Here is a 23,537-nt window from a genome sequence, read left to right on the forward strand (position 1 = left end):
ATGACTGATGTTTCTGTCTCCATCCAGACGACTGTTTCCTCCGTCAGGACCCCGGCAGCTGCCAGAACTACACCATGATGTGGTTCTTTGACACCGAACAGAATGAATGTTCTCGCTTCTGGTATGGCGGCTGTGGCGGCAACGAGAACCGCTTCAAGACCCAAGAGGAGTGCGAGAACCTCTGTCTGACGAAGAGTCGATGAAGAGGATGTCACGGAGGGGTTGGAGGGAAACACCAATCATGTATCAGGAAGACTTTAGGAAACATGCATCTTTAAGGAAAAACACCAGGGCGAGGTTGAGAATGATTCAGGACAGTTAACAGCTGCTGACCAGTTTCTGGTGGTGGGGGGGGTGGGGGTGGGGGTGGGGGGGGGCTGCCGCCTGTTTTTTTTTTTTCTTAAAAATGCATGTTCTATTTTCCTGGAGCACCTTCTGTTGTAAAGACCCTCAGCAAACCTTTGACTCTGCAGCAGGGACTGTTGAACTGTTAAACACTTTTCTTTCAGGTCACTTTGCTCTTCCTCAGATCTGGGGCTGTGTTCATGAAGCAGGTGGGGGCTGACCAGGGGCCATGGAAAATTCTTGAAGGAATCAAATCAGGACATTAAAATGAGTTGATGTAAATGAGTTTGGTATCACAACACATTATTTTCCATAACTGACCATAAACAGTGACTGAACCTGAAGGTTTCAGGGAGCGAAACTCTGCAGTTGGTAAATTTCATTCAGTCACAAAACCTTATTTTCTTAACATTAGGATTAAATTTTTCCAAAGGTTGGGCCATAATCTGCTGTTTTAAGATCTCATGAGCTCCAGGATTTAGAGATGACGCCGCTCCCAGACACCCGTCCTACCTTTCAAAGCTTTGGTCTTGATTGTTGTTGGTTACGTTTTACTCAACAACTTTAACACTGAGATCTGAGGAAACTGTGGTCGATGTGACTTTCCATCCATAAAACCATCACTGGTCACAGTCCTGCTGGGGACTTGGTGGAGACGTGTGGACCACGACCACGACCAGTCGAGTGACGTCAGATATGTGATAGTTCAGATACTGAAATATTTTAAAGTTAATAATTCTGGTATATAAACGTGCAGCGTAGTAACTTTTCATTTCCTTGACCATGAACAGAATCATTGTGACGACAGTCGATCATGCTGCATGACCAGGAGGTAAAAATGTTTAGGACCTGGGCAGCAACGATTACTTTCATTATTTATGAATATGCAGATTTTTTTGGATTAATCAGTGAAACAGATTTTTCTATAAAACGTCAGATAATAGAGAAAAATGTCTGCTATAGTTTCCCACAGACCAATGGAAAACATGTTGTAAGGCCTCAGTATTCTTAAAGTGTGTTTGGTGCTCTGAGTTTTTTCTGTTTCTACTGTGTCCTGGAAAACAAAGGCAAAAACATCCTCAGGAGAAAAGATATTCAATCTTAACCTACATCAAAAACCTGTCATGCATCATTTCCACTGTAAAATATAAAGTCACAAAAAGCCCAGAAAACGACACTGAAGAACTCGGACCAGATCCAGGTTCCCTGGTTCAGGTTTATGCTTCATTGTCTTGTCTTGTTTAAACCTGTCTGAACCTGTCAGGTTTGTGAATAAAATGTCACAACCGCTGAACAGAACTTTGAAATTAAGACCCAGGATTTCTCTTTAAAGGTGCTATATGTAAGTTTTTTTTAGCCAACGTTAGCATTAGCAGCAGTTTACTTATGAGTCTGGAGGAAAAGTGGGGAGTTCAGCATCTCACAAAGAGCTGTCTCCAGAGGTGGAACGAGAGCTTAGAATACATCGTCATGTTGGGCTGAGCGCCGACTGGACGCTACAGTGACTCACTATCAGAACAAAGTGGTATTACAGGACGGGATAGCTGTTAGCATGCTAACGTCAGAAGGTATCGCTTGGACGTCTTTGACATCACATCTAAACAGTTTCTTCTTCACATTCTGTTGATAATTTGAAACCTGAGTACTGACATACATCACCTTAAGGTTCAAACTGGAGCTGGAGCTGGAGCTGTCGCCGTTACATCGACGCTGTTTAAGGACAGTTTCTGGAAACGGGACGGGTCATTGTTCAGAGTTGTGTCTGGGTTAATGTGGTTTCTCATGTCTGTTCAGCGTCTGATTTTTTCCACAAATATAAACACTGCTGCAGAACAGCTCAAGTCCCAGTCTGAGCCTTAAAAGGTCAGAAACGCCTCTCTCTGCTCCGAGCGCCGAGGTTTCAGCCTGTGTCATCATCTGTCGAGAAAATCTGGGTTATCAAACTGACCCACGGTGCTTCATGTGAAAAAACAATAATAAAGAGTTGAAGAAACCTTGGAGTTGCCACTGTTGTGTGCTCGTTTGTTTGAGGGGATTTATGGTCGGTCGGATGAAACCTGCTGCTGCTGTTTAGATACTGAACCTGGCAGCGGCTGACGAGGCCACTGCTCGTGTTTACAGAGGAGGTTTATCTTAACAGGCTGAGGGGAAATATTTGCTGATGCATGAGCAGCCAGTTTTAAATCAATGTTCTTCAGTACTTAGGGGCTTTTTTGGCCTAGTGTGGGAAGTTGTCCAAATGTTCACTGAGCCCCACATCATAAATTACTGTCACCGCATCTGCCAAATTTTTTATGGCACATTTACCACCAAAATTTCTTTGTAATTTTGAAAACAATGGGTCACAGACAGATGCAAACAAAAGCAGCCTCTCATTTCTAGTGAAAATTTCAGTCTCATGTTTCTTAATGTTTCCAGCTGTTTGAAAACATGAAGCCTGGATTCATACATGAGGCTGTATCAGGCTAACAGACTGAGGCTAAGCTAACAGGCTCCAGGTAAAGTCTTACCCCAGAGATAAGAAGATAATTAACAGTTTGATGTTCAGCTTCAAAATGTTTTACATTTCTAAAGACCTGCGGACTGGAGTTATTCATCAACTTCATTATTCTGTAAATAAACAAGAAAAAACGTGTAAACTGATCTTTGCTGTGGATCAAACAGCAAGTTTTATTTAACACATGGACAAACGCAGGTCACATGATTCGTCTGTGGTTACATCACTCTGCAGCAGCAAAACGTATCATCTGACATTTTGTTCAAACTTTATATTATTCAGATTTAAAATAATGTATTTACAAAATCTACTGTTGTAGAGAGAGGGAGAGAGAGCATTTCTACAGGTAAATACAGGTCTTTTTCTCACCTGTCAATAAAGAGCTCTTACGGGCATGAAGAAGAATTTCTCATAGTAACAACATCATCATGTTTTGAAGCCAACTCCAGAATCAGACGTAGGTTGTTCATTCATACAATGAATAAAATTCTCACATGGATATAAGGTGACTCAGTTTGTGTTGAATTGCAGGGTGATCTCATATATTTAATTATAGGATTTCAGAAATCCACAGACACACAAATGTTTTACCATGTGAATAATCCTGAGTCTGTAGTTTTAGTCTCCTCCTCCTCGTCTCAGAGCAAAACCCAAAACCCGGAGATACTGGATCTCCAGAACCTGGCAGGTGTCAGGGTTTCCCAGTCTTTTCAATATAAGGAATTATTCTCTTCCCTTACTCATATGTTCACTCACTGCACTCATTTCATTCATTCAGTTAATAACCAGCAGCCTGAACTGACTCAACTCCTCCCTGACAGAAGCACCAGGTACACGTCCGTCCACACTGACTGTTTGGTTTGGGTTTGGAGCGTGGACACGAGAAAACACTTCAGGCTGTGGCTGCTGAACACATCACTGTGTTGTCACGACCTCCTTCAGAACGACAGACTGAACCTGCAGCGACTTGATGTTTCACTTCCATCAGCCACAGAGAACAGATTCAAACACAATGTTCAAAATGCAACCACCTGACTTTCAGTCTCCAGGTCAAAAAACACTACATCCTACATTCCCCATAATGCAACTCAATATACACAGGGCCTCTGCAGGTTCACCATATTAAAACTGTAATTTAGTACCTGTTTCATACCAGGAAGTATGAAGCATGATGGGAAACTAGTCAGGACAACATGACCTACAATTAAATATTATTACAACAAATTCTTTTAGAACTTTTCAATAATTTATGACCGTAATTCAAAATGATATAATTTATTAGGATTAGTGAGACCAGAACAGGGATAAGTGACTAAATGAATGTCGAGATTAACCAATGAAAAAATATTAATTCATCTAAGTTAATTTAAGTCTTTGTTAAAATTAAGGCTGCAACTAACAATACTTTTCATACTTGATTAATCTGCTGATTATCTTTTGAGTCACTGATTAATCAGTTAGTCGACCAAGATTCACTTCATCCTCCACCTCTACAGCCAATTATAAAATATATTCTCTTATATTTGGGCCGACAAAATACTAATGTGAAGTCAGAACTGAACGAAAATGTCCGTCACTAACATCTGCCAGGAGGAAGAGGAGGAGGAGGAAAAGGAGGAGGAAAAACTAAAAACCCTGAACTCATCAAATCACTGAACAAACGGAGGTGTCTGCACACAGGATATGACGTCCTCTCAGATTAGAAACCACGTGACAGGAAGTCATCACCGTGTGTGAGAGAACAAAAAAAACACATCTCAACACGTCTCCTGTGTGTGTGTGTGTGTGTTCACTTCCAGACTTTGACGATGCCGTCTCTGGATGAGGTGACGATGAAGCCCTGTGTTGTCTGAAAGGTGGCGATGTCGGTGATGATGTCATGGTGTCCCACAGGTAGGGATTCTGGGCCGCGGCGAGGCGAGTCCTCCACCACGCCACTCTTCTGTTTGCTGTGGATCTCCTGCACAGACACAGTTGAAATTCATTTAAATTCACAGAGGCCTGATGGGAAATAGACACATTCAATAACTAGTTTTTTTATTATTCTGTCAATTAACAATAATAATAATAATTCAGTTTACACAGGATGCATTCAGGTGCGGTACTGATTGTAGGTCATCTGTGTTTTAGGATAAACCAGTGTACACTGGATCTGTTTCATGCTAAAGGTTACAGCAGCTCCTTCATACACAGTGTAGAGTCAGATTTCTCCCTCTGACACCACAACACTGCACAGTCATATGGCTCATGATCAGGCTGTTACTGGTTTTCCTTTATGGGATGTTTACAGGAGAAAACACTAACTGACCAATCACAGTGTTTGTTGTCTCCATGTTGTGTATCTGTAGCTCTGACACGTGGTTCTATTTTGAAGGAGCTGTACATCAGGTGTGTGTGTGTCCGGACTGTGGGTCCTCACCTGTACGACCTCGGTTCCTTCAATAATCTTCCTGCTATAGAGAACAGACGGACAGTGCAACGAGTCGTTGGCTCCTCCGGCCACGATGTAGGACCTCTCTGGATACGCCAGGTCCCAGAACCTGAAAACCAACCGACAACTTTGTGTTAAGATATGTGCTCTTGAGGGTCAGTGGTTCTCTGAATCAACTTTATGATTCACTGCCACGTTTGTACTAATTCAGGAGAATTTGTCCTGAATTTCACTGAGCAGCAGAGGTTGCAGTGAGGTCACAGATGTTGGAAGCTGCAGAGACGCTGTCCTGAGATGATTCACTGCAGGAGGTCACTGTGCAAAACCTCATGGTGGTGAGACTTTGTCTTGTTTGCTGTGTTTTGGCTGCACCTCAACCCCAGGGACTGACAGACTGACAGACTCTTGTACAGACTTTGTTGTCAGTCTCATCCTGTCCAGCTTTCCCTCCACAGACATGCCTCCCTCTGCTGACCAACCAGCAGCTGAGGTGAACGATGTTCTAACTTCCTCTCTGATCATGTTACAGTGAATCCAGCTGAAATCACAGCTCAGTCTTCGTCTCTAACCGATGTGTTTGGTGACGTCGTCAGACAACGTCGTGGTTATGAATCAGGATTTTAGCAGCAGCTTGAAGTGGCTGCTGGTTAACACGTTGTCTTAATGTTGTTGTGTGGTGCAGAGGCTTTTGTGGGTCAGACCTGATCCTCATGTCTGAGCCGGCCGTCAGGAGCAGAGGGTTCCCATCAGCGGGGCTGCAGTAGATCCCATGAACACTGTGAGGTGACGGCTGCAGAACAGAGCACAGAGCACAATGTGAAGTGGCCTGAGACAAATGTCACTTTGATTCATGATTCAAGCAGCATGAAGCTTCTGTCAGGAGAAAAACCCTGAATCTGATTAAATCAGTGCACTGATTAATTAAACTCAAGTGTGAGAAGAAGTTTCAGAAATCATTTTGATTCCTGACAGTTTCAGCCTGGAAACATTTATCACTCACTGTTTTCACCCTGAATCTGACTCACACACATTTCCATACATTATTCATTTACTTCATTTGTTTACGTCCTAAACAAAAGCTTTTAAATACCAGACGACCGGTCCCAACAAGCATGCTAACAAACACACACAGACACACACACCTACCTGCATCTCAGACAGTGGAGGTGCAGAGCTCGCCCACAGAGTGAATTTACGATCTCCAGTCTCCATGTCCCACATTGACACTTCATTATTCCCCTGGACAGCTACAGAGAGAGAGAGAGAGAGAGAGAGAGAGAGAGAGAGAGAGAGAGAGAGAGAGAGAGAGAGAGAGAGAGAGAGAGAGAGAGAGAGAGAGAGAGAGAGAGAGAGAGAGAGAGACAGAGAGACAGACAGACAGACAGACAGGCAGGCAGACAGACAGACAGGTTGATGCGGTGTTTAGTGACTGCTCAGATGTTTTCAGATGTTTGTCTCTGTGTGGACAGCCTGGAGGAGGATTCATCCTCTTCCTGCTTGTCTGAGGTTTAAATCATTTCTTTATGTTTTCAATCTAAAGTGAAACCTTTTCAGTTTAAAACATCAAACACACAGACAGATGATTCAGACTCCGCCCTCTGACCTGCGATGACAGATGATTGGTACAGCGGATGCATGAGCAGCCGTCTGATTCGTGCTCGAGCAGGGTGGGAGTGGTTTGAAATGGGGAGTTGGAACCGCATATCCCAGCAGGCCATGGTGCCGCTGCTTGTACCTGTAGAGGAAATAACAGACTGGAACATGAACCCATAGCACACAGACTGAATCACAGCTGATGTGAATGAAGACGCACACACAGACCTAGACAGAGCCAGCACTGGTGCATGTCCACGGTGAAGGAGGTGATGAGGCCGAGGCGGAGGTCATGGCGTAGCGTCCAGGCGTTGGAGTTGGAGCGAAGGTCCCAGCCAACCAGCGAGCCGTTGACGGTGGCGTACGCCAGCACCGACTGAGCGCCCGAGTTAAAATGGTGGATGTCGACGGCACAGCCGTCTTCCTGCAGGTCCAGAGTCCTGAGAGGAGCCCAGAGGACAGAGTGAGACAGACAAGACATGTCTAACTTCAGCACAGAGCTTTTACCTGTGTGTCTGTTACCTGGTCTGGAAGGGCTGGACTTTAGGGGATTTTGGTGGTTTATTTGCTTCGACCGCCAGCAGCTGGATGGAGCCGTTGTCTGAGGCCACGGCTAAGTAATGTGACCCCTGACAAAAGGTCAACGTCTTCACATGGCCGCCGATACGAGAGTAAGTCAACACTGATCTGCAGGGAAACAGAGCAGACACAACAGAGTTAATGTAACATGTGGACGAGAGCCAAGAAAACGACGCAATCACTGCTCAGATGTTTTCACAGCTCTCAGTCTGAACCTGAACTCACAACAAGGTCAACATCTCCACTAAGTCTGAAGTTAATTATTACAGATTTCTTATAGTTTCCTCCTCCACAGGCAGCTCACACTGATGTAGACGAGGCTGTATGCAGCCGTGGATCTACCTGGTCCACAACACACACAACAAACACAACTACAGCTCAGAGTTAGTTTATCCACAGTTAAATATTTTATCATCAGAATTTAAGCATCTCCATGATACAAACTTCCCCCTCAGAGTGAAGCATGGAGCTCCCGTCAGGAGACAGAGGCCTTTGTAAAGTCACATTGGTAAATAACTGCCAGTGTCCTGGCTTTGATCATGTCCTGGATATTGTGTTTACATGGACCTTGAGAAACTGGTTATTTATATCCGTGTGTATCCAGGTTTCTGAGGAGCTGTTGCAGCTGTGACACTTATTTCTCCATCAACAGAGTGTGTTTATGAACCTGGATAAGGTGTTTACAGGCCACGGTATTCCAGGTACTGTAGCACATCCAGGTTTCTCAAAACCAGGATAAGGTTTTATCCAGTAGCTGTGGTGCTGGTCTTACTCGTAGTTTTTAAGACCCACCTGGTGGTTGTGGTCTTGCCCTCCATCTTCTGACTGTCCCAGACTTTGACGGTGCCGTCGTTGGACGCCGTGGCGAAGATGGAGTGTTCGTCTGAGACTCTGATTCGGTTCACAGCAGCTTTGTGTTCGTGGAGATGGGCGACCAGCAGCCCCTTAGGGTGCCACCCTGCAACACACATGTACAGCTCTGTGAGGAGATGCCCCCATGAGAATCACCAATACATTTCACTCCTGATGCCACAGCTGCTAAAACAAGCCTCCATTTCCCAACCTTTACTTTAAAGGGATGATTGAACATTTGGAGAAATCAGCTGATCAGAGTTCAGCAGATGTTCAGGTGGCATCAGGACATTAGCCTACAGAAGCCTGGACAGAGGGGGAGCGGCCTCGCTCTGTCCAGTTAAAAAATACAAATACCCCTGAAGACAAAGTGTTACCAGGGGGAGGAGGGCGACTCTCCCACTCTGCACTCTCCATCATCTGTTTGGCCATGCGCTCAGCGCTGCACTGCTCCCGCTTCTGCTGCACCAGCTGCTGAAGCTCCGCCTTGCAGGTGTTGATGCGGCGCTGGTAGGCGGGGCCGCTCACCACCGACTGCAGCACGGGCACCGACGGTGCCACAACGCTCTTCCTGATCTGACTGGCCGGCCCATCAGTGGCCTGCAAACAGATCAGTTCCTTATTTGACTGCCTGTAGACTAAATATTCACTCAGGGTGACCTTTGACCTTAACTATCAGAGTCAACTCAAAACAATCGTGTTAATATTTAAGACTAGGATCAGAAACTCAGTCCTAACGAATGTGACTTTGGGTCTGTGCTTATAAAATCTTTTAGCACATTGAGGATAAAAAAATTCCTCTTTAGAAAAACAGCGTTGGTGTGAATTGGCCTCTGGCGCCTGATTCATGTAAACACCATAAACCTCGAGCACACATGCACCTAAACGCAGCATTAGAGGGCGGGGTTACCGTGGCGGGCTGAGCGGTGGGTGGCTCCTGAGATCCAAACATGCTCTTCCACTCCTCGTTCATGGTCGAGTCCTGCTTCGTGTGCTTCCTCGCTGCAGGGAAAAAAAAAACAGGATGTTAGATTTTTTTTTTTTTATTCCACAATTAACATTGGTTACAAAACATTTTGGCCACACGCTCAGCAGATGTGGTTACGATCACACTGCAAAAAATGTTTATCTGGAACCTTAGATTTGTACAAAAAGGTTTTTTGTCTTAAAAAGAAAACATATGTTTGAGAGGTAGCTGCTTGTTTCCAATTAAAACACACCCAGAGTCGAGGGTCTTTTATTTTGGAAAAAGATGAATGATAAACAATCCTTCAACACAGTATCCTAGTTTTACAGTTTCAGGACTCAGGCTCTCATCAGATGAACATTTGCAGTGTGGAGCAACTGTCAGGTATCTGCAGGACACAAAGGGAAAGTGATGAATGAGGGAGATTAGAGAGGGGAGTTTCCTCCAGGCTCTTTCTTTTAAATGGTTTGGCTGCAGACGGCAGTAATTACCTCTGCTGTTTACAGAAACAAATCTGGAACACAGCACTCAGTGTATCTTCTCATAAAGATGCTCAGATCTCGGCACCGACACTATCTGAGATCATCATCTGGAGATAGTAAAGTTAATGCTCAGTCCCGCTCTGCAGGAACTTTAACGACACAGGCTGGGTTTGTCTGGACTTTAATCACCTCTCTGTTCGTAGACTTGCGTTTGAGTTCACTTGACATAATAAAGCCACACACCCTTTCATTATAGAATTATCTGCCAATTATTTTCTCGACTAATATAAACTGCCATCACTTTAAATATTAAAATATCATGTAAGAGATTCAGTTTCCTGTAATAAATCACAGCAAGAAGCCAGGAAATCCTCATGTTTCAGACGCTGAAACCAGTGAATTTTTATGTTTGAAAATTTCCATTATAGATTAATCACTTTTTACAGATTAAAAAAAAAACACTTATCTTTGGAAAAGTAAAAAATACTGATTAAATTAGTCCCAGTATTTAGGAGATACAGTTGAGAACTGGTTTGAAATATGTAGCTTGAATGTGATTATCATCAATTATCATTATCAAACAGAAAAGAAGCTCACGCCTGGTTTTCCAATATTAAACGTTAAAGCATCTCAAACAACTTTCCTGTTGTCTGTTAACACTCCTGCTCCACAGAGGATGGATCCTGGTGGCTTAAATGACCCTCTGACCTTTACTCTACAACATCAGGAGAAAAACTTCCACTCACACAGAAGAAATATAAACTAACACACATCACATTCCTGCTTCCCAGAGGTTGAACCCCTTAGATCTTAATGAGATCATGACATTTCCACTAGCATTACTCTCAGGACAAACTTTACATTCTAACTCTAAGAAAAGAGAAATCAGAGTCCAACACTTTCAGGACGTGGCTGTGATGAACACCGACAGATTCAATAATAAAACTTATTTAATTCAAAACTATTTGTTGAGATTCTGTAATAAATTTATTATCTTCAACCTGAGCAGGAGAAACAGAGAGACTCTGACTGACGATGCAAGGCTGAAAATTAGAGACAGAAAAAGAAATCAGGAAAAAGGCAGAAGACAGGATGAAGGAAGAAAAAGCAAGACGCACACAAACAAAGCAGAGAGGAAAAGTAAGGATGAAAAAAGGGAGAAAGAAAGACGAAAAGACACAAGAGAGAGAAATAATTTACCTGAGATTAGTTAAATCTGCGTAACCTGAGCACATTTCTAACCATCACACACCCCAATTATTAACTGAGGAAATAACCCGCGACATGGAGATGCAGCCGTTAGAACAAAACCAGATTACACACTTTAGTGAAGCTGACTCTAGTGCTGTAGTCTGTGACATCATCTTTCAAACAGAATTAGCCTGTGAATTCACATTTAGACTGTTAGACTGTTAAGGTCCCATGAAAAGCCTCTGGAATCACAAATAAACCCTGACAATCCTCCATGATGACAGGAGCTCGACCGGGTCGACCAGACATCTGCGAGATCTTATCGACTGGGACTTTGGTCTAAGATAAGTCAGAAAAAACAGTGAGAGGGATGAAAACAGCCTAATTCTGATTTAAACATTTAAAAATAAACTTGCTGACAGGATTTCAGCAGGTGCTGAGAAAGTGGATGAGGAAGAGGAAACATCAGGGAACAACATGGAGGACGGTGTTTTTGAATTTCATGGGACCTTGAACAGATTGTTACTTTCATGCGAATCACTTCAAACTAAATCACATGACTCGATGTACCAGATGCTGCAGCGCTGGATTCTGTGAAATGAATAAAAACATCATCTTAATATGAATTTAATCTGAAACACAGAGATGAAGCAGGTGAAAATCTGTCTGGGGTCCTGTACAGGCGGAGTCTGTGTCTAGGGTCTGTATCTACTAAACTCTGAACTTTATCTACTTATCTGAAGGTTGATGATATGTGACTCATATGATGTCGGTGTAATATTACAGGTAACAGAGGAGAGTGGGAGGGGCCAAAATGTCCATATTTTAACTTCTCCAGTGTTTTATCTGAGTGTTGATCTCCATCAGAAGATTTATTTGAGGTTTTAAGAACCAAAAACCATCTCAGTGTAGTTTTACATCTCCTCACTCAGGCTTCTCTCCGGAGCTCAAGTAACAACAGGTGAGTCAGCCAATCAGAAGAGAGGATCTGAGCCTCTCTTCTGATTTTAACTGGTATAAATGTGGTATAAATTAGTTATGGTTGCGCAACTTTCTGAAGCAACACTTTAATCCCATCTCACATTACCTGAGGCTGACAAGGCAAAAGATAAGAGAAACTAAGCTGCTGAGACATAGAAAAGAGTTGAAAACACCACATGTTCTATGTTTTTACCTTGTCATCAGTTAATTCAGCTGATGAACTATTTGATTAATCAGCTGATTATTTCAGCTCTTTCCTCAAAGCCACCAAAAACATTATTAAAACAGGTTTTAAGTCTAATATCGAGTCAAATACCATCAAGGCTGTTTTTCACTGACAAAAAGACTAAGCTGTAAATATATGAGAATTTGTTCTGGTAAAGTGAGTGTAAGTCTCAGACTGTCGTTACCTCTCTTGTCCTCGGCCTCTGCCTTCGGTTTGACCAGGTCGACTTGGCGGCCCATGATGCCGAGCAAGGCCAGGTCGATGACGCCGGTCTGAGCCGCCTCTCCCAGGTGGCTCTGCTCGCCCATGTTGGCTTTGGCCTTGTTGGATTTCAGCATGAAGTCTTTGAGCGCCAGCAGCTTGTCCTCCTCCGCCTCGGTCATCCCCTGAGCAGCAGAGGACGGGAGACAGGAAGCAGTGAACGCACAGGTCTGGACACAGCCAGAGGCGACTAGAGACGATCAGTTTTCCCTCAGGACTCTGAGTCAAACTGGTTCACAGATAACGTTTCTTCATTTTTGGAAGAGTTTGAGATTGAACAGTGTGAGAGGTTCAGTTGTGTAATCTGGGTTTTAATTTCCCTGCAATAATACTGAGCTAAATCACATGTAAAGGATAAGTCAGGTGTTGTCCTAAATTATCAACTTAAATACACAATAAATGTCTCCCACTAACAAGAGTGTGCATCTACAGCCTGATGTGTCCACAGAGCTCCACTGTTTCCAGAAACTATTAAAACACATCAGTGAGTCTCACTGTGTCACTGGACGACATGTTCTTTTATCACCATCAACACACACACACTGTAGTTTATATGACCCGCACACACACAATAATTTTGAAAATTACTGAGCTTTACTTTCATCATAGAACTGATTCCTCTGTGACATCACAACAAAAGGTGTGCCTTCAACAGAAACCCATGGAGTCAGAGATGAGAGCCACATTGTTCTGTCACCTGACTGATTGATTGATTTACTGCATGTTGCACAGGTGAAGAGATGTGCGGTGTCTGCATTTCTTTAACGACCAAATTCAAGGCTTCCTCATAAGAATGTTTGTTTTCTATGTTAATTTTAACAAACAAATGTCAGCTGATACATCATTATTATTTCTGGAGCCTTTTTTTTTATTACAGTCAACAGAAAATGAATGGGAGAGAGAAACGTCAGCAGTGACATGAAATAAAGGTCCCTGGTTAGATTTGAACCATTGATGCTGTGGTTCATGGTCGGGATTTTAACCCTGACACAGCTCAGGTACAGTGATACTTCATCTTTTTTATATCAGTCCAGCTCAAATCCAGTGATCATGAGAAAACCTGGGATTTGTCTGCTGTTCCATCACAGGAAGAGCTTCTCTTTGATCCCGCCAACAAATATGGATATGAAAGTGTTGAAAAAAAAGGTTTACACAGCTGTGTGTTTCCACTGCTAAATCAGAGAGCAGGTATTTAAAGCTATCACTTTGCAAACAGCTGGAGGAGTCACTGTGTCAGGACATGGAGCCAGGACAGGGAAACAGGAAGCAGAAGAAACTGATGCAGTGTGTCATCTGACAAAGTGATAAAAATAAAAACAGCTTGAGGCGTCTGAATGGCAGAACTATTTTAATCTGATCTGTCTCCACGTTTGATTCTCTACAGACATGAAACAAATTTTAATTTGTATCAAATGTGCAAATAAATGTAATCTGAGCTCCGCGTGTGGATGAAGCTGATGTTTCTGAAGAAGAAAACACTCTGGTCTGTGACTCCTGGTTGTTTCACAGAAATTTGGTTTTTCCCCAGAACATTAAGAATAAAAAGCCTCACACGCTGAATGTGGCAGCCACTGAGCAGCTGCCTTCCAGATGGAGCTTTGACAAAAAAGAAACCTTCATCTAAAACCGCTGACCCGAGTGTGAGTGACATTCTGTTTAATCTGGATTCAATAGAAACTTATTAAGGCCGCATGTTTATGAAACTCTATTATATTCATTGTAAAAGTTCCAATGAGGCTGTAGGTTTAGTGCCTTCAGGGTCTGGGAACCTTGTTACAGACATTCCACAGAAACATTGCGACCCTTGTGGTTTAATTCTGAAGAAATCTCTTAAAGTTTCTAAAACCCCTGGACCTTCATTTGATCAAAGTGATACTCAAAAAAACTATGTGGGAGTCACATCCTGCATGTTTTTAAACTAATATTTAATTTTGAAACAGATAATAAAAAAATGCTGTGGTCAGGATGATCCACTGGTTCCTCCTTCACAAAAACCTCCTGAGCTTCATGTTCTCATGTGTCACTGATGGGCAGCCTTTCTCACTACTTTCCTCCTCACTGATTCAGATGTGAAGACACCAGGACACAAGGTGCTGTCACTGAGGCAGCTCCTCATCTGTAAACCTGTGTAATCACGTATGTAAAAGAAACGTCCTGTAAATCCAGGAGAATCAGTTCTATGATGAAAATAAATTCATCAAATGCCTTTAAAATAAACTTTTCAGTGAAGTTTATTCGACTGAATCTTTTCTGCTCTATGCTGTTATCAGCTCCTCCAACAGCAAACAAGCCTCATCTATTAACTGTCATAACTTTATGTTATTATTCATTAGAGAATCTTGATGATTCCGTTAATGTTGCTTACAGCTCTTCTCAGGATTTATCCTGCAAACTTGAATTTCTTCTACCCTCTTTTGTTGAATGTAAATGTGTTGTAATTGCAGATTATTGGCTAAATTATAAACATATTTCCTGTTAAAACACTGTGGACAAGGATTTATTTTCCTTTGACTGAATCGTTCAGGCAGCGTAACACATCTAAAGTCAGAGGGGTTTTATTTGTTGTGAATGTGCAGCTGAAGTCTTTCATCTCTCTCCAACAACTGTCTTTGTGTCTTTGTAGTTTTATGAAGTGAATGTACTTTGTCTTCAAATGTGATGATTCCCAGCTCAGACTCTGACTGACACAGTGTCCGTCACACTGTTGGTGTCTGAGCTGCTATGAGCTAATATCTGACCAGCAGCCAACTGCTCTCTAAGGCTCAGTGTTCGTATGAGCAGGTGGTTCCAGGTATTGGTGAGACAATGAGATACAACTGCTTTATACTACAACGACACAGGTTTTCACAACTGTGATTATTACAGTGAAAAATATTTTATCTTTTCAAACTGGGATTGGTTCCAGCCTCCTGCTGCTTGGTTCTCCCCCCATGACACTAACAGGATAAGCTGTATCGATGATGGATGAATGAGGGGGGTGCTGGTGTCTGAAAGTCTCCCCAGAGTTGTGGAGGCTTCTTCTTCTTTCTATCTATTATGAAATAATAAAACCTTGTTTATAATGTATAATTAAGAAACATTATTTTTTGATGTCTTGCTTTTATGCCTTTTGTCTTTTTATAATTTCTCCTCCTTGTGTGTGAGTTGGTTCTGAGTTGTTTTAAACCTTAAAATGCTTGAACAGTGCACATACAGTTTATTAACTCACTAAAGAATTTGGAAGAAACTTGGACATGTGTCTGTGTTAAATAAAGAGCAAATTAAATTAAATTTAAAATATCAGAGCAGATGCTGATTCCTGATCTGAGGTCTGTAATTTACAGCACTGTGACCTGGTGACAAACAGGATTAATCAAAACAGCATGGAGGATGTCTTCACACACCAAACACACACACACACACACACACACACACACACACACACACACACAGTCTTCCATCTAGACATATGGAGCCATTTCTGGTGACTCAGAACAACAAAACAACAAAGTTCAGAACAGAGAGTGGGAAAACTGTGGCATCAGTTCACTGGAAATGTGTGTGTGGTTGTTTAAGTGTCTAAGTGTGAATATGTTCCTGCACATGTCTGCTGTCTGCTAACAGGCTGAAAAGCTGTGTTTCACTGCCCCCTATGGTCAAGACTGAGTTTTCAGTCTGACCCAGGCAGCAGCATCATCATTGATCATCACTGATCATTATTGATCATCATTGATCATCACTGAGAGTGTGTCTATGTCACAGCAGCAGTGACGGTTCAGATCATGGTCAGTTCACTAATAATCATAAAACATATAATCTATGTCAGTAGAATGTGTTTTATCTGGGTCTAGTTTCTACTGAAAAAACCAACACTGTCTGAAAAGACAACATTTCAGATACACTCTGGATGTACTGACCCTTTAACTGGGGGGTGGGATTAGACGTCCATGTTGGCATTGGTCCAATGAACACTTATTTAGAAACAGGAAATGTGTGTGAACAGAGTAAACAGATCCATCAGCCTGTGTCACTGCAGGCTTAGACAAGTCATTAGAAAAAGTTCTGATGTTTTCTATTGTGAGAATTTGGACTAAAACCTCATTGCTTCACCCTGGTTGTCAAAACTTGATTCTTTCCTTTAGTTAAACAACCCTGTTTATTTTCACTCTCTCTCTTTCTGTCATGTTTTCTCTGGCTCTCATACTTTTCTCTGCTGCTGATTAAACTAAAAAACCCAGAAAACTGATTATTTCAAAAGAACTGAAATTTTGCTCCAATGAGCATCAGTCAGCAGATTTTCTGTATCTGCTGTGTTGACCTGGGTTCCTGAGCAGACTGCCAGCAGCACCACTGACCCATCAGTCACTACCTTCTGATTACAGAACCACAACCTGGACACAGCTCAGCTCTGACCATAAATGAAAACACATGACACACAGATCACATTTTAAAAGAGTGACTTCAAGTTATAATCTGTAACTTCTCCACATTAAAATGTCTAAAAACAACCAGACCTCTGTTCTACACGTTGTTGAGTTGTGTTCTTCTATCATCACTAATGTTTCCATCAGTTCTCAAACCAGAGACATCTGTGATTTTGATCATGGTAATGCTCTGTTTCATTGGTCGCCTGTTAATGATGTCATATCCTTTATGTGCATGTGTCAGTGTTGAGTTTGTCTGACAGAAGCTCAAATCGACCACCTGGGACTGAGCAGTGTTGTTCTGACCTGTGAGAGCAGCTTCTTCAGGAGCTGAGCGATGGCCGGGTCCTCGGGAGTGGGGCATTCTGGGATAGATCCAGCACGCTTTTTCTGTCGCAGCAGCAGGTGTCGAAAGAGGCTGGCGATGTCTTTGGAGCGCAGGGCGTAGTCGAAGATGGAGCGACTCACCGGCTCCTTCAGGACGCTCAGCAGCACCAACTCCTTATCGATCTGATGAGAGAGGCAGAGGGGTGGGGGTGACAGGTGTGTGAGGAGGGGAGGATGATGTGCCGGGATCTACAGGTGAGACAAGGGCTGGATGATGATGATGATGATGATGATGATGATGATGATGATGATGATGATGATGATGATGATGACGTGACTCACCTGGATGATGGGCTGGGTGATGAAGGGGTTGAGGTGGGGCATCAGTTTGCAGTAGACGTCGGCCACGTTGAGGTGCTGAGCGACCACGGTGATGAACCCCACCGCCCCGTAACGGATCCACAGGTTGGGGTGACACAGGAATGGAGCTACGGCAAGCAGAAAGGACAAATAAACAAAATCCAATAAAAAGGAACAGTAACCAAAATCATAACATAAATGTCAGTACAAGCTGACTCTGACCACCTGACCAACAATGGACCAATGGTGTGACAGTCTCAGCGTCACATGACATCACTTGATTACAGAGTGGTCCTCACTCAGCGTCTCACCTATGTCGCTGACAAACTCGTAGATATGAGGTTTCTGCAGCAGGCCCAGCTGACACATGCAGGTGAGAGCGTTGAGAGCTTTGTAGATGACAAACTCCTCTGTGTCACTCAGACCCTGCTGCAGGAGAGGCTTCAGGATGGAGGAGCTCTGCCAGCCCACGTACGCAGCCACACCTTCCACACCACAGTGCACAGGGAGAGACGACAAACAGGAAGAGAGTGAGACGGTGGGAAACACAAAGTGGGTTTTAAGATCATTTCACTTACATTTTCTGTGACGAAGAAAGTGATTCTGCTTCGCTAGAACTTTCCAAACACAAAGCAAACCCACTTTGTTTCTCCAACATGGTGACACGTTCAAAAAGCATCTTTAAGGTTCACAGAAACTCATCACAGTTAAAATACTGGCAGATTATGTGACGTCATTAGATGCTCCGGTGATCGGTATCCAGATTAAATGTATGGATGAAAAATGTACAGTATCACGTTGTTTATGGCAGTGGTTCCCAATCTGTGGGCCGGGGCCCAAAGACAAAGGTATTGCAAGTGGGCAGACAAATCATTTCCAAAATAATACAATTTTTATTAATATCTGTAATTATATATATATATATATATATATATATATATATATATATATATATATATATATATATATATATATATATATATATATATATATATATATATATATATATAAATTTTACATGTTTTAAAATTTTGAACAAAAAGAACTTCAAACTTCTTTTGTTTTGGCGACACTGACTCATACTGAAGGCTGCTTGTAAGTTTCTTGTCAGGAGCAGGTGGTGATTGTTACTTTACAAAAAGCTTCAGGCATCATTGTGTTTACAAGACAAGAGGTTATAACAGGTCGTCTGAGCAGCTACGTCTTCAGGACAGACTGGAGGCTACAGTGAGTCACTATCAGTGATGAGACAGACCGAAAGACGTGATAGAGACAAGAGTCAACGTTGGTAAATTTCTATAGTGACAACATGCATCCATACAGGAACCACAGATGTAGCGTTTTCTACTACCTGGTATATCTGGCGCGTGTGAATATTCAGAGGTTTTCTTACCCACGATGCTGTCGAAGAACGCTCCCCGGAGATGCCAGTCGTTCTTGTCGTTGAGGAAGGTGATCATGTGAGACAGCAGAACATCATTGGCTTTCTGACGGCCGAAGAAGACGCAGAGACGAGTGATGCCGTTCTCCATCAGCGACTGTTTGACGATGTTCTCTGAGTCGCTCAGCAGCGTCACCACCTTCTGCTGCACCATCTCGTGCAGCGCCTGCAGCTCTGAACATTAAACACACAGCAAGTTTGTCACACTGATGCACAGAAACTCATTTAGTGAGAAGGTGAGTTTGTGTGTTTCTGTACCTGAGTCGTAGTTTTCATTGGGGTGAAGTGTTTCCTCTGTGTCCTCCCCGCTCAGGTCCTGCTCTGTGTTCACATTGTTTTCCTGAACCAGCTCCAAGAAACGCAGCGCGCTCTCTGCAAGATGAGCTATGTTCTCTGAAGGCAACCAAGAAGACAAGAAGAAAGAGAGGTACAAACAGCTGCTTCCAAATCAGTGCTTTCAACAACAAAAACATGTGTTTAAACTGTTAAACTGAGCACTTTATCTCAGAGCCTGCTGCCTACCGACCTGCGTATGCCAGCCTGACAATGGTGGCGTCATCCTGGGCGAGGTGGGCGATACCTGGCAGGATGTACTCTGGGTAGATGTTCACATCATTCCTCGGCACCTCCTTCACCAGCGCCAGCACTTTGGCCAGAGTGCGCACGGCCTGAGCACGCACACGAGGCATGGGGTCATTACAGAAGTGCAGCAGGTAGGGTGTGATGCGGTCCAGCAGGATGTCGACGCCGAGCCGGGGAGCCAGGTGGAGGATGAGCTCCAAGGCAGCCAGTTTGGAGTCACAAGAGTGCAGCGTCTGCAGGCAGGAGGTGATGACGGACACTAGGACGATGAGGCCTTGCTCCTCCCTGGAGCTCAGCACGCCCTCGCCGCTTTCCTGGGACAAAGACGAGGAGGAGGAGCCTGAAGGAGAAAGAGCTTTTTTAAAAAAAAAAAAAAAATACTGAAACACACAAACCAACCGTTCAGGTTTGTCATTGTGTAACCCAATAAATTGTTAAAACTCCCTCTCACCTCCTCGCAGGTTGTGCAGGATGTTGTCGAGGTCTTTGCGGATGACCAGCACTCGCTCGTCGGCAGACTGGAAGGTCTCTTTGGCGAACTGAGCCATGTACGGCTGCAGGAAGGTGTAGAAGATGTCAGGGAAAGCTTTCCCTCTCTGCTGCTTCAGGTACTCCTCCGCTGTCAGACGCTTCTCAGGCTCCCGCTGCACCATCTGAGCCACCTGAGAGAGATTACACACAGTTTGTGGTTGTTTGTACTATAATGACCATTTTCTTTTCTTTTAAACACTGTTTTCCTTTAAAGCTGTAGCAACACTAAATTCTTTACATGTGCTAATAAAGCAAACAGAGTGTGTGTAATGAATACCTCCTCTAACACACCTCAGCAACACTGCAGGTTAAGGGGCATAAATGATTCACTGATGACTCCACATAATGTTGGACAATGTAGTGATGTGCACCATGAGATGGCAGTGATGTGTTACTGATGTGTCCTTGCACTCTTTTTACCAGGAAACTATGAAAGTCCATTTAACATCTCTGTCCACTATTAGATCATCGTGGCTAATGTTGGAAATAAGCACAACACCATGAGTCCTGCTGTAAATGGAATTGCTACCAGCTCTCGGATGCTCCGGTCCTCGATCTTCATGAGAACCTGCTCCGTCTGGAAATGTCCTTTGCGATACGCCAACAGCTGAGACAGATCGAAGAGCGGGACGCCCTCAGTGAACAGCTCTGCTATCACACAGCCTGATGACACAAAGACACATGGACACGGTCTGGGTTAAAACTCAGATATACACAGTCTTCAGTCAAGCCACAGATGGAAACCAGTGGCTGGAGTGAAGACTTTGGTTGACCTGATTATAACCCACTGAACCAACCAGTGGGTCAGCGAAGGGTCACAAGTGGACCATGCTTTAAACATTACTTTAACTCCTCACTGACCTTAACTCTTCATGTTGAGGAGCTTTAATACTGTGTTGTGTTGCACTCTACCTGCAGAGAAGATGTCCATAGCCTGTTTGAGCTCCCCTCTGCTCCTCTGGTTGTTGTTGGTCAGGTCCACCAGAGGTGTATTCTGGTCACTCTCTGTGGTGAACATACTTCCATCCACAAACCTCTCCGGTGCGATGTAGCATGTCCTCCGCCTGGATGTGTCAAAGAAGTAGTTGAAGTCTGCGGGGTTGTCCTCCGGCAGGTATGTGGGCTTGAAGCTGGCGAAGTCTGTGAGTAGCACCCAGTTCCAGCTGGTCACCATCACATTCTCTGTCTTGATGTCCCCGTGGCGAACGCCAGCTTTGTGTGCCTGGTCAACGGCGTTGAGGATCTGGAAGGCCAGCCAGCGCTTCTCCACGTTGTTGAGGAACGGCCGGGTGCTGATGCGGTCGTACAGATTGTCCCGGACGTACTGGCGGAACAGGATCGCAGCTTTCTCCGTCAGGGAGGTTTTCTGGAAGGGCAGGCAGTTCTGGCAGGAGGGCAGCCGGATCTTCAGCTCCTCCAGCTCCTGCTTGTAGCTGGTCAGAGGCAGCGATGGGTCCTGGATGGCAAAGACTTTGACCACCACCAGGCCCTCCCGGTGTTTAGCCCGGGCCACCTTGAAGAAGCGAGTGCTGCCCAGGCTCTTATCGTACTCATGGTCGTGGATGTCTGAGAAGTAACTGTCTACAGACAGGATCTGAGAGGGGGCGATCCCAGCCAGCTGATTTCCCATCACGCCTCAACAAACGTCTGTGGAATAATTCAATGATGATTACTGATTAATAATCATATTCATTATCGATTCATCTGCCAATTATTTTTTCAATTAATGAAACATCAGAAACTGTCAAAAATGTCTATCACACCTTTACAGAGGTGAAGGCGACATGTTCATGTGTCATGATTTGTTCAAACAAAAGCCAAAAACCCAAACGTAGTTATTTTACCAAGAATAAATTATCAAAGAAAGCAGAGAAAGAATTAACTAACTAAAGCTGCCAATTATTTTTTTTGTGCATCAACTAATTGATTAATTGACTGAGCTACCTGCTGTAGCTCAGGTTATGGAAGGAAACAGGTTGTGGAGCTCCTGCAGAGGAGAACGGGCTTCACATAATCTATGTTCTTGAGGTGAACTAGAATACCAGAAATCAATGAGTCTGAGAAACTTACAGCAACGGAGGATCAAAAAACATCACGCCGCTGTACGCTGCAGCATTAAGCTTCTCCTACATTGGAATAAGAGGCTAAAATCCAGCAAAAACAGGAGATAAACTCAACCACCATCTCTCCCCTGATTCTCTGTGCAACTACACAGCAACAAGTTAAATCCGAGCTTTCTGACGTGTTTCTATCGTTAATGTTGTCAAACATCTGGATTTCACATCTGGTGAGCCCCAGTTACATCGAGAATAAAGCAGATGTGGAGCAAGTATCTGAGGGAGCAGTCACATGATTCAGCTCCATAAACAACAGTTTGACAGCGCCAACTTAGCATACAAGCTAACTGTTATTAGCTCCTCAAAACAACCCTTTTACGTTAAAAACACCCAGACCACTAATGTCCGCGTTAGAACAATTAAAAGACATTGTAAATGTAATATTACCAGCGGATGTAGTGGTCTCAGCTGCTGTTGACACGACTGTTGTTGTTGTTGTTGTGTTAGCTTCAGCAGGCTAGCAGTATTCGACGTCCGTTCGGTTCTAGTGATGCTGCTAACGGCTGCTAACGGCTGCTAACGGTAACAAACTTCAGCCTGAACGCAGATTAACCGTCTTCATGTCGTGCCTCGGTAGGCCAGCTACAACAGCCATTCAGCTGCCGTCCTCTTCTGCCCCCGGTGAAGCCGCGCAGCGGTAAACTGACGGTAACCGTGAATAATAAACAAAAGTAGCAGCCTGAATCACGGAGGTAGCCAGCTAACCGATTAGCCGTTCCTAGTTGTTATGTATCCGGGTCAGAGCGGAACTGCAAAGATCGTCTATTGAGAAGATGGGGAACTCCGTACTTTAAATAAATAATCCGTAAATGTATTTGCATTATCAATAGTCAATACTAGATAAGGGCATAGCAGTTGAGGTAATCTGATAATATAATGTAAGTATTGTTCAAAGCATTACACTTAACAGTTCAGTCAAAAGTACTAAAGTGGTTATTATGCAGAATGATGTAAATCAATCAATCATACTTTATTTGTATAGCACTTTTCATACAATAAAATGTAGCACAAAGTGCTTAACATAGATGATGAACAATAAAACAGCAAAATAACCCCCCCAAACCCCCCTAAATCTAATGTAATTAATGCAAATACAAGGTCTAAATACTAAATTCAGTCATAGATTCAAACATAAATACAAATTTAAATCAATTACTTCAATCCTGAAATACTCAAGACAAACTCAAGAGAAGTACAAGTACCTGTCTACCACACTCTGGTCACTGCATCTTTGTTTACCTTCTCCACTGCCATTTGCCTGCTGGTTTATTTAATGCTGCACAAAAGTAAATATTCTGCATAACTGAGAACCCCAAATCCTTCAACTTTTACAAATTATTGATACAGTTATTTTGGTTGTAGTGATTAATT

At 43.4% G+C, this 23,537-nt stretch overlaps 2 protein-coding genes and 1 long non-coding RNA gene across 10 annotated transcripts in view; 2 read left to right on the forward strand and 1 right to left on the reverse strand.

Moving 5' to 3' along the window:
- LOC139612564 (collagen alpha-6(VI) chain-like) overlaps positions 1-2,345 on the forward strand; it is a 69,198-nt gene extending 66,853 nt beyond the window's left edge. For all 6 annotated transcript variants that reach the window (XM_071468238.1, XM_071468236.1, XM_071468240.1 and 3 more), the window contains one exon: positions 28-2,345. In XM_071468238.1, coding sequence (XP_071324339.1) covers positions 28-203 — 176 coding nt within the window. In that variant the 3' untranslated portion in view covers positions 204-2,345. The remainder of the gene's footprint in view (positions 1-27) is intronic.
- A 640-nt stretch (positions 2,346-2,985) lies between these two features.
- On the reverse strand, positions 2,986-23,047 carry pik3r4 (phosphoinositide-3-kinase, regulatory subunit 4). Of its 2 annotated transcripts, XM_071468242.1 has the most exons (22): positions 22,554-23,047; positions 20,962-21,696; positions 20,579-20,712; positions 19,970-20,180; positions 19,463-19,858; positions 19,195-19,329; positions 18,889-19,110; positions 17,807-17,980; positions 17,478-17,623; positions 17,115-17,318; positions 12,329-12,530; positions 11,508-11,528; positions 9,208-9,299; positions 8,675-8,897; positions 8,238-8,403; positions 7,389-7,553; positions 7,095-7,306; positions 6,877-7,008; positions 6,420-6,520; positions 5,975-6,063; positions 5,262-5,382; positions 2,986-4,802 (listed from the first exon to the last, which is right to left on the reverse strand). In XM_071468242.1, the coding sequence occupies exons 2-22, from the start codon at positions 21,677-21,679 to the stop codon at positions 4,632-4,634; spliced, it is 4,035 nt and encodes a 1,344-aa protein (XP_071324343.1). In that variant the 5' UTR covers positions 21,680-21,696; positions 22,554-23,047; the 3' UTR covers positions 2,986-4,631. The 2 variants fall into 2 exon arrangements, with proteins under 2 accessions (XP_071324343.1, XP_071324344.1); XM_071468243.1 differs by lacking the exon at positions 11,508-11,528 and having other exon boundaries at positions 22,554-23,045.
- LOC139612574 (uncharacterized) lies at positions 15,540-19,582 on the forward strand. 2 transcript variants are annotated; one of them, XR_011686594.1, is made up of 4 exons: positions 15,540-16,990; positions 17,919-18,047; positions 19,250-19,363; positions 19,445-19,582. It is a non-coding gene; the product is annotated as an uncharacterized lncRNA (long non-coding RNA). The 2 variants fall into 2 exon arrangements; XR_011686593.1 differs by lacking the exon at positions 15,540-16,990 and adding an exon at positions 17,251-17,390.
- Positions 23,048-23,537: the final 490 nt, after the last annotated feature.

The sequence above is a fragment of the Trachinotus anak genome, unplaced genomic scaffold (genome assembly GCF_046630095.1).
Source record: "Trachinotus anak isolate AG129_WGS33_773 ecotype Australia unplaced genomic scaffold, CSIRO_AGI_Tana_v1 ptg000032l, whole genome shotgun sequence".
NCBI classification, from domain to species: domain Eukaryota; kingdom Metazoa; phylum Chordata; class Actinopteri; order Carangiformes; family Carangidae; genus Trachinotus; species Trachinotus anak.

Excerpts from the sequence above, each read along its gene's own strand:
- pik3r4 (XM_071468242.1), bottom strand. The coding sequence starts at position 21,679 with ATGGGAAATCAGCTGGCTGGGATCGCCCCCTCTCAGATCCTGTCTGTA. Across the intron at positions 19,330-19,462 it reads TGTCAGGCTGGCATACGCAG|AGAACATAGCTCATCTTGCA; the intron begins GTCGGTAGGCAG and ends GGTTGCCTTCAG. Across the intron at positions 9,300-11,507 it reads ATCCAGCGCTGCAGCATCTG|CGAGGAAGCACACGAAGCAG; the intron begins GTACATCGAGTC and ends TTTTCCCTGCAG.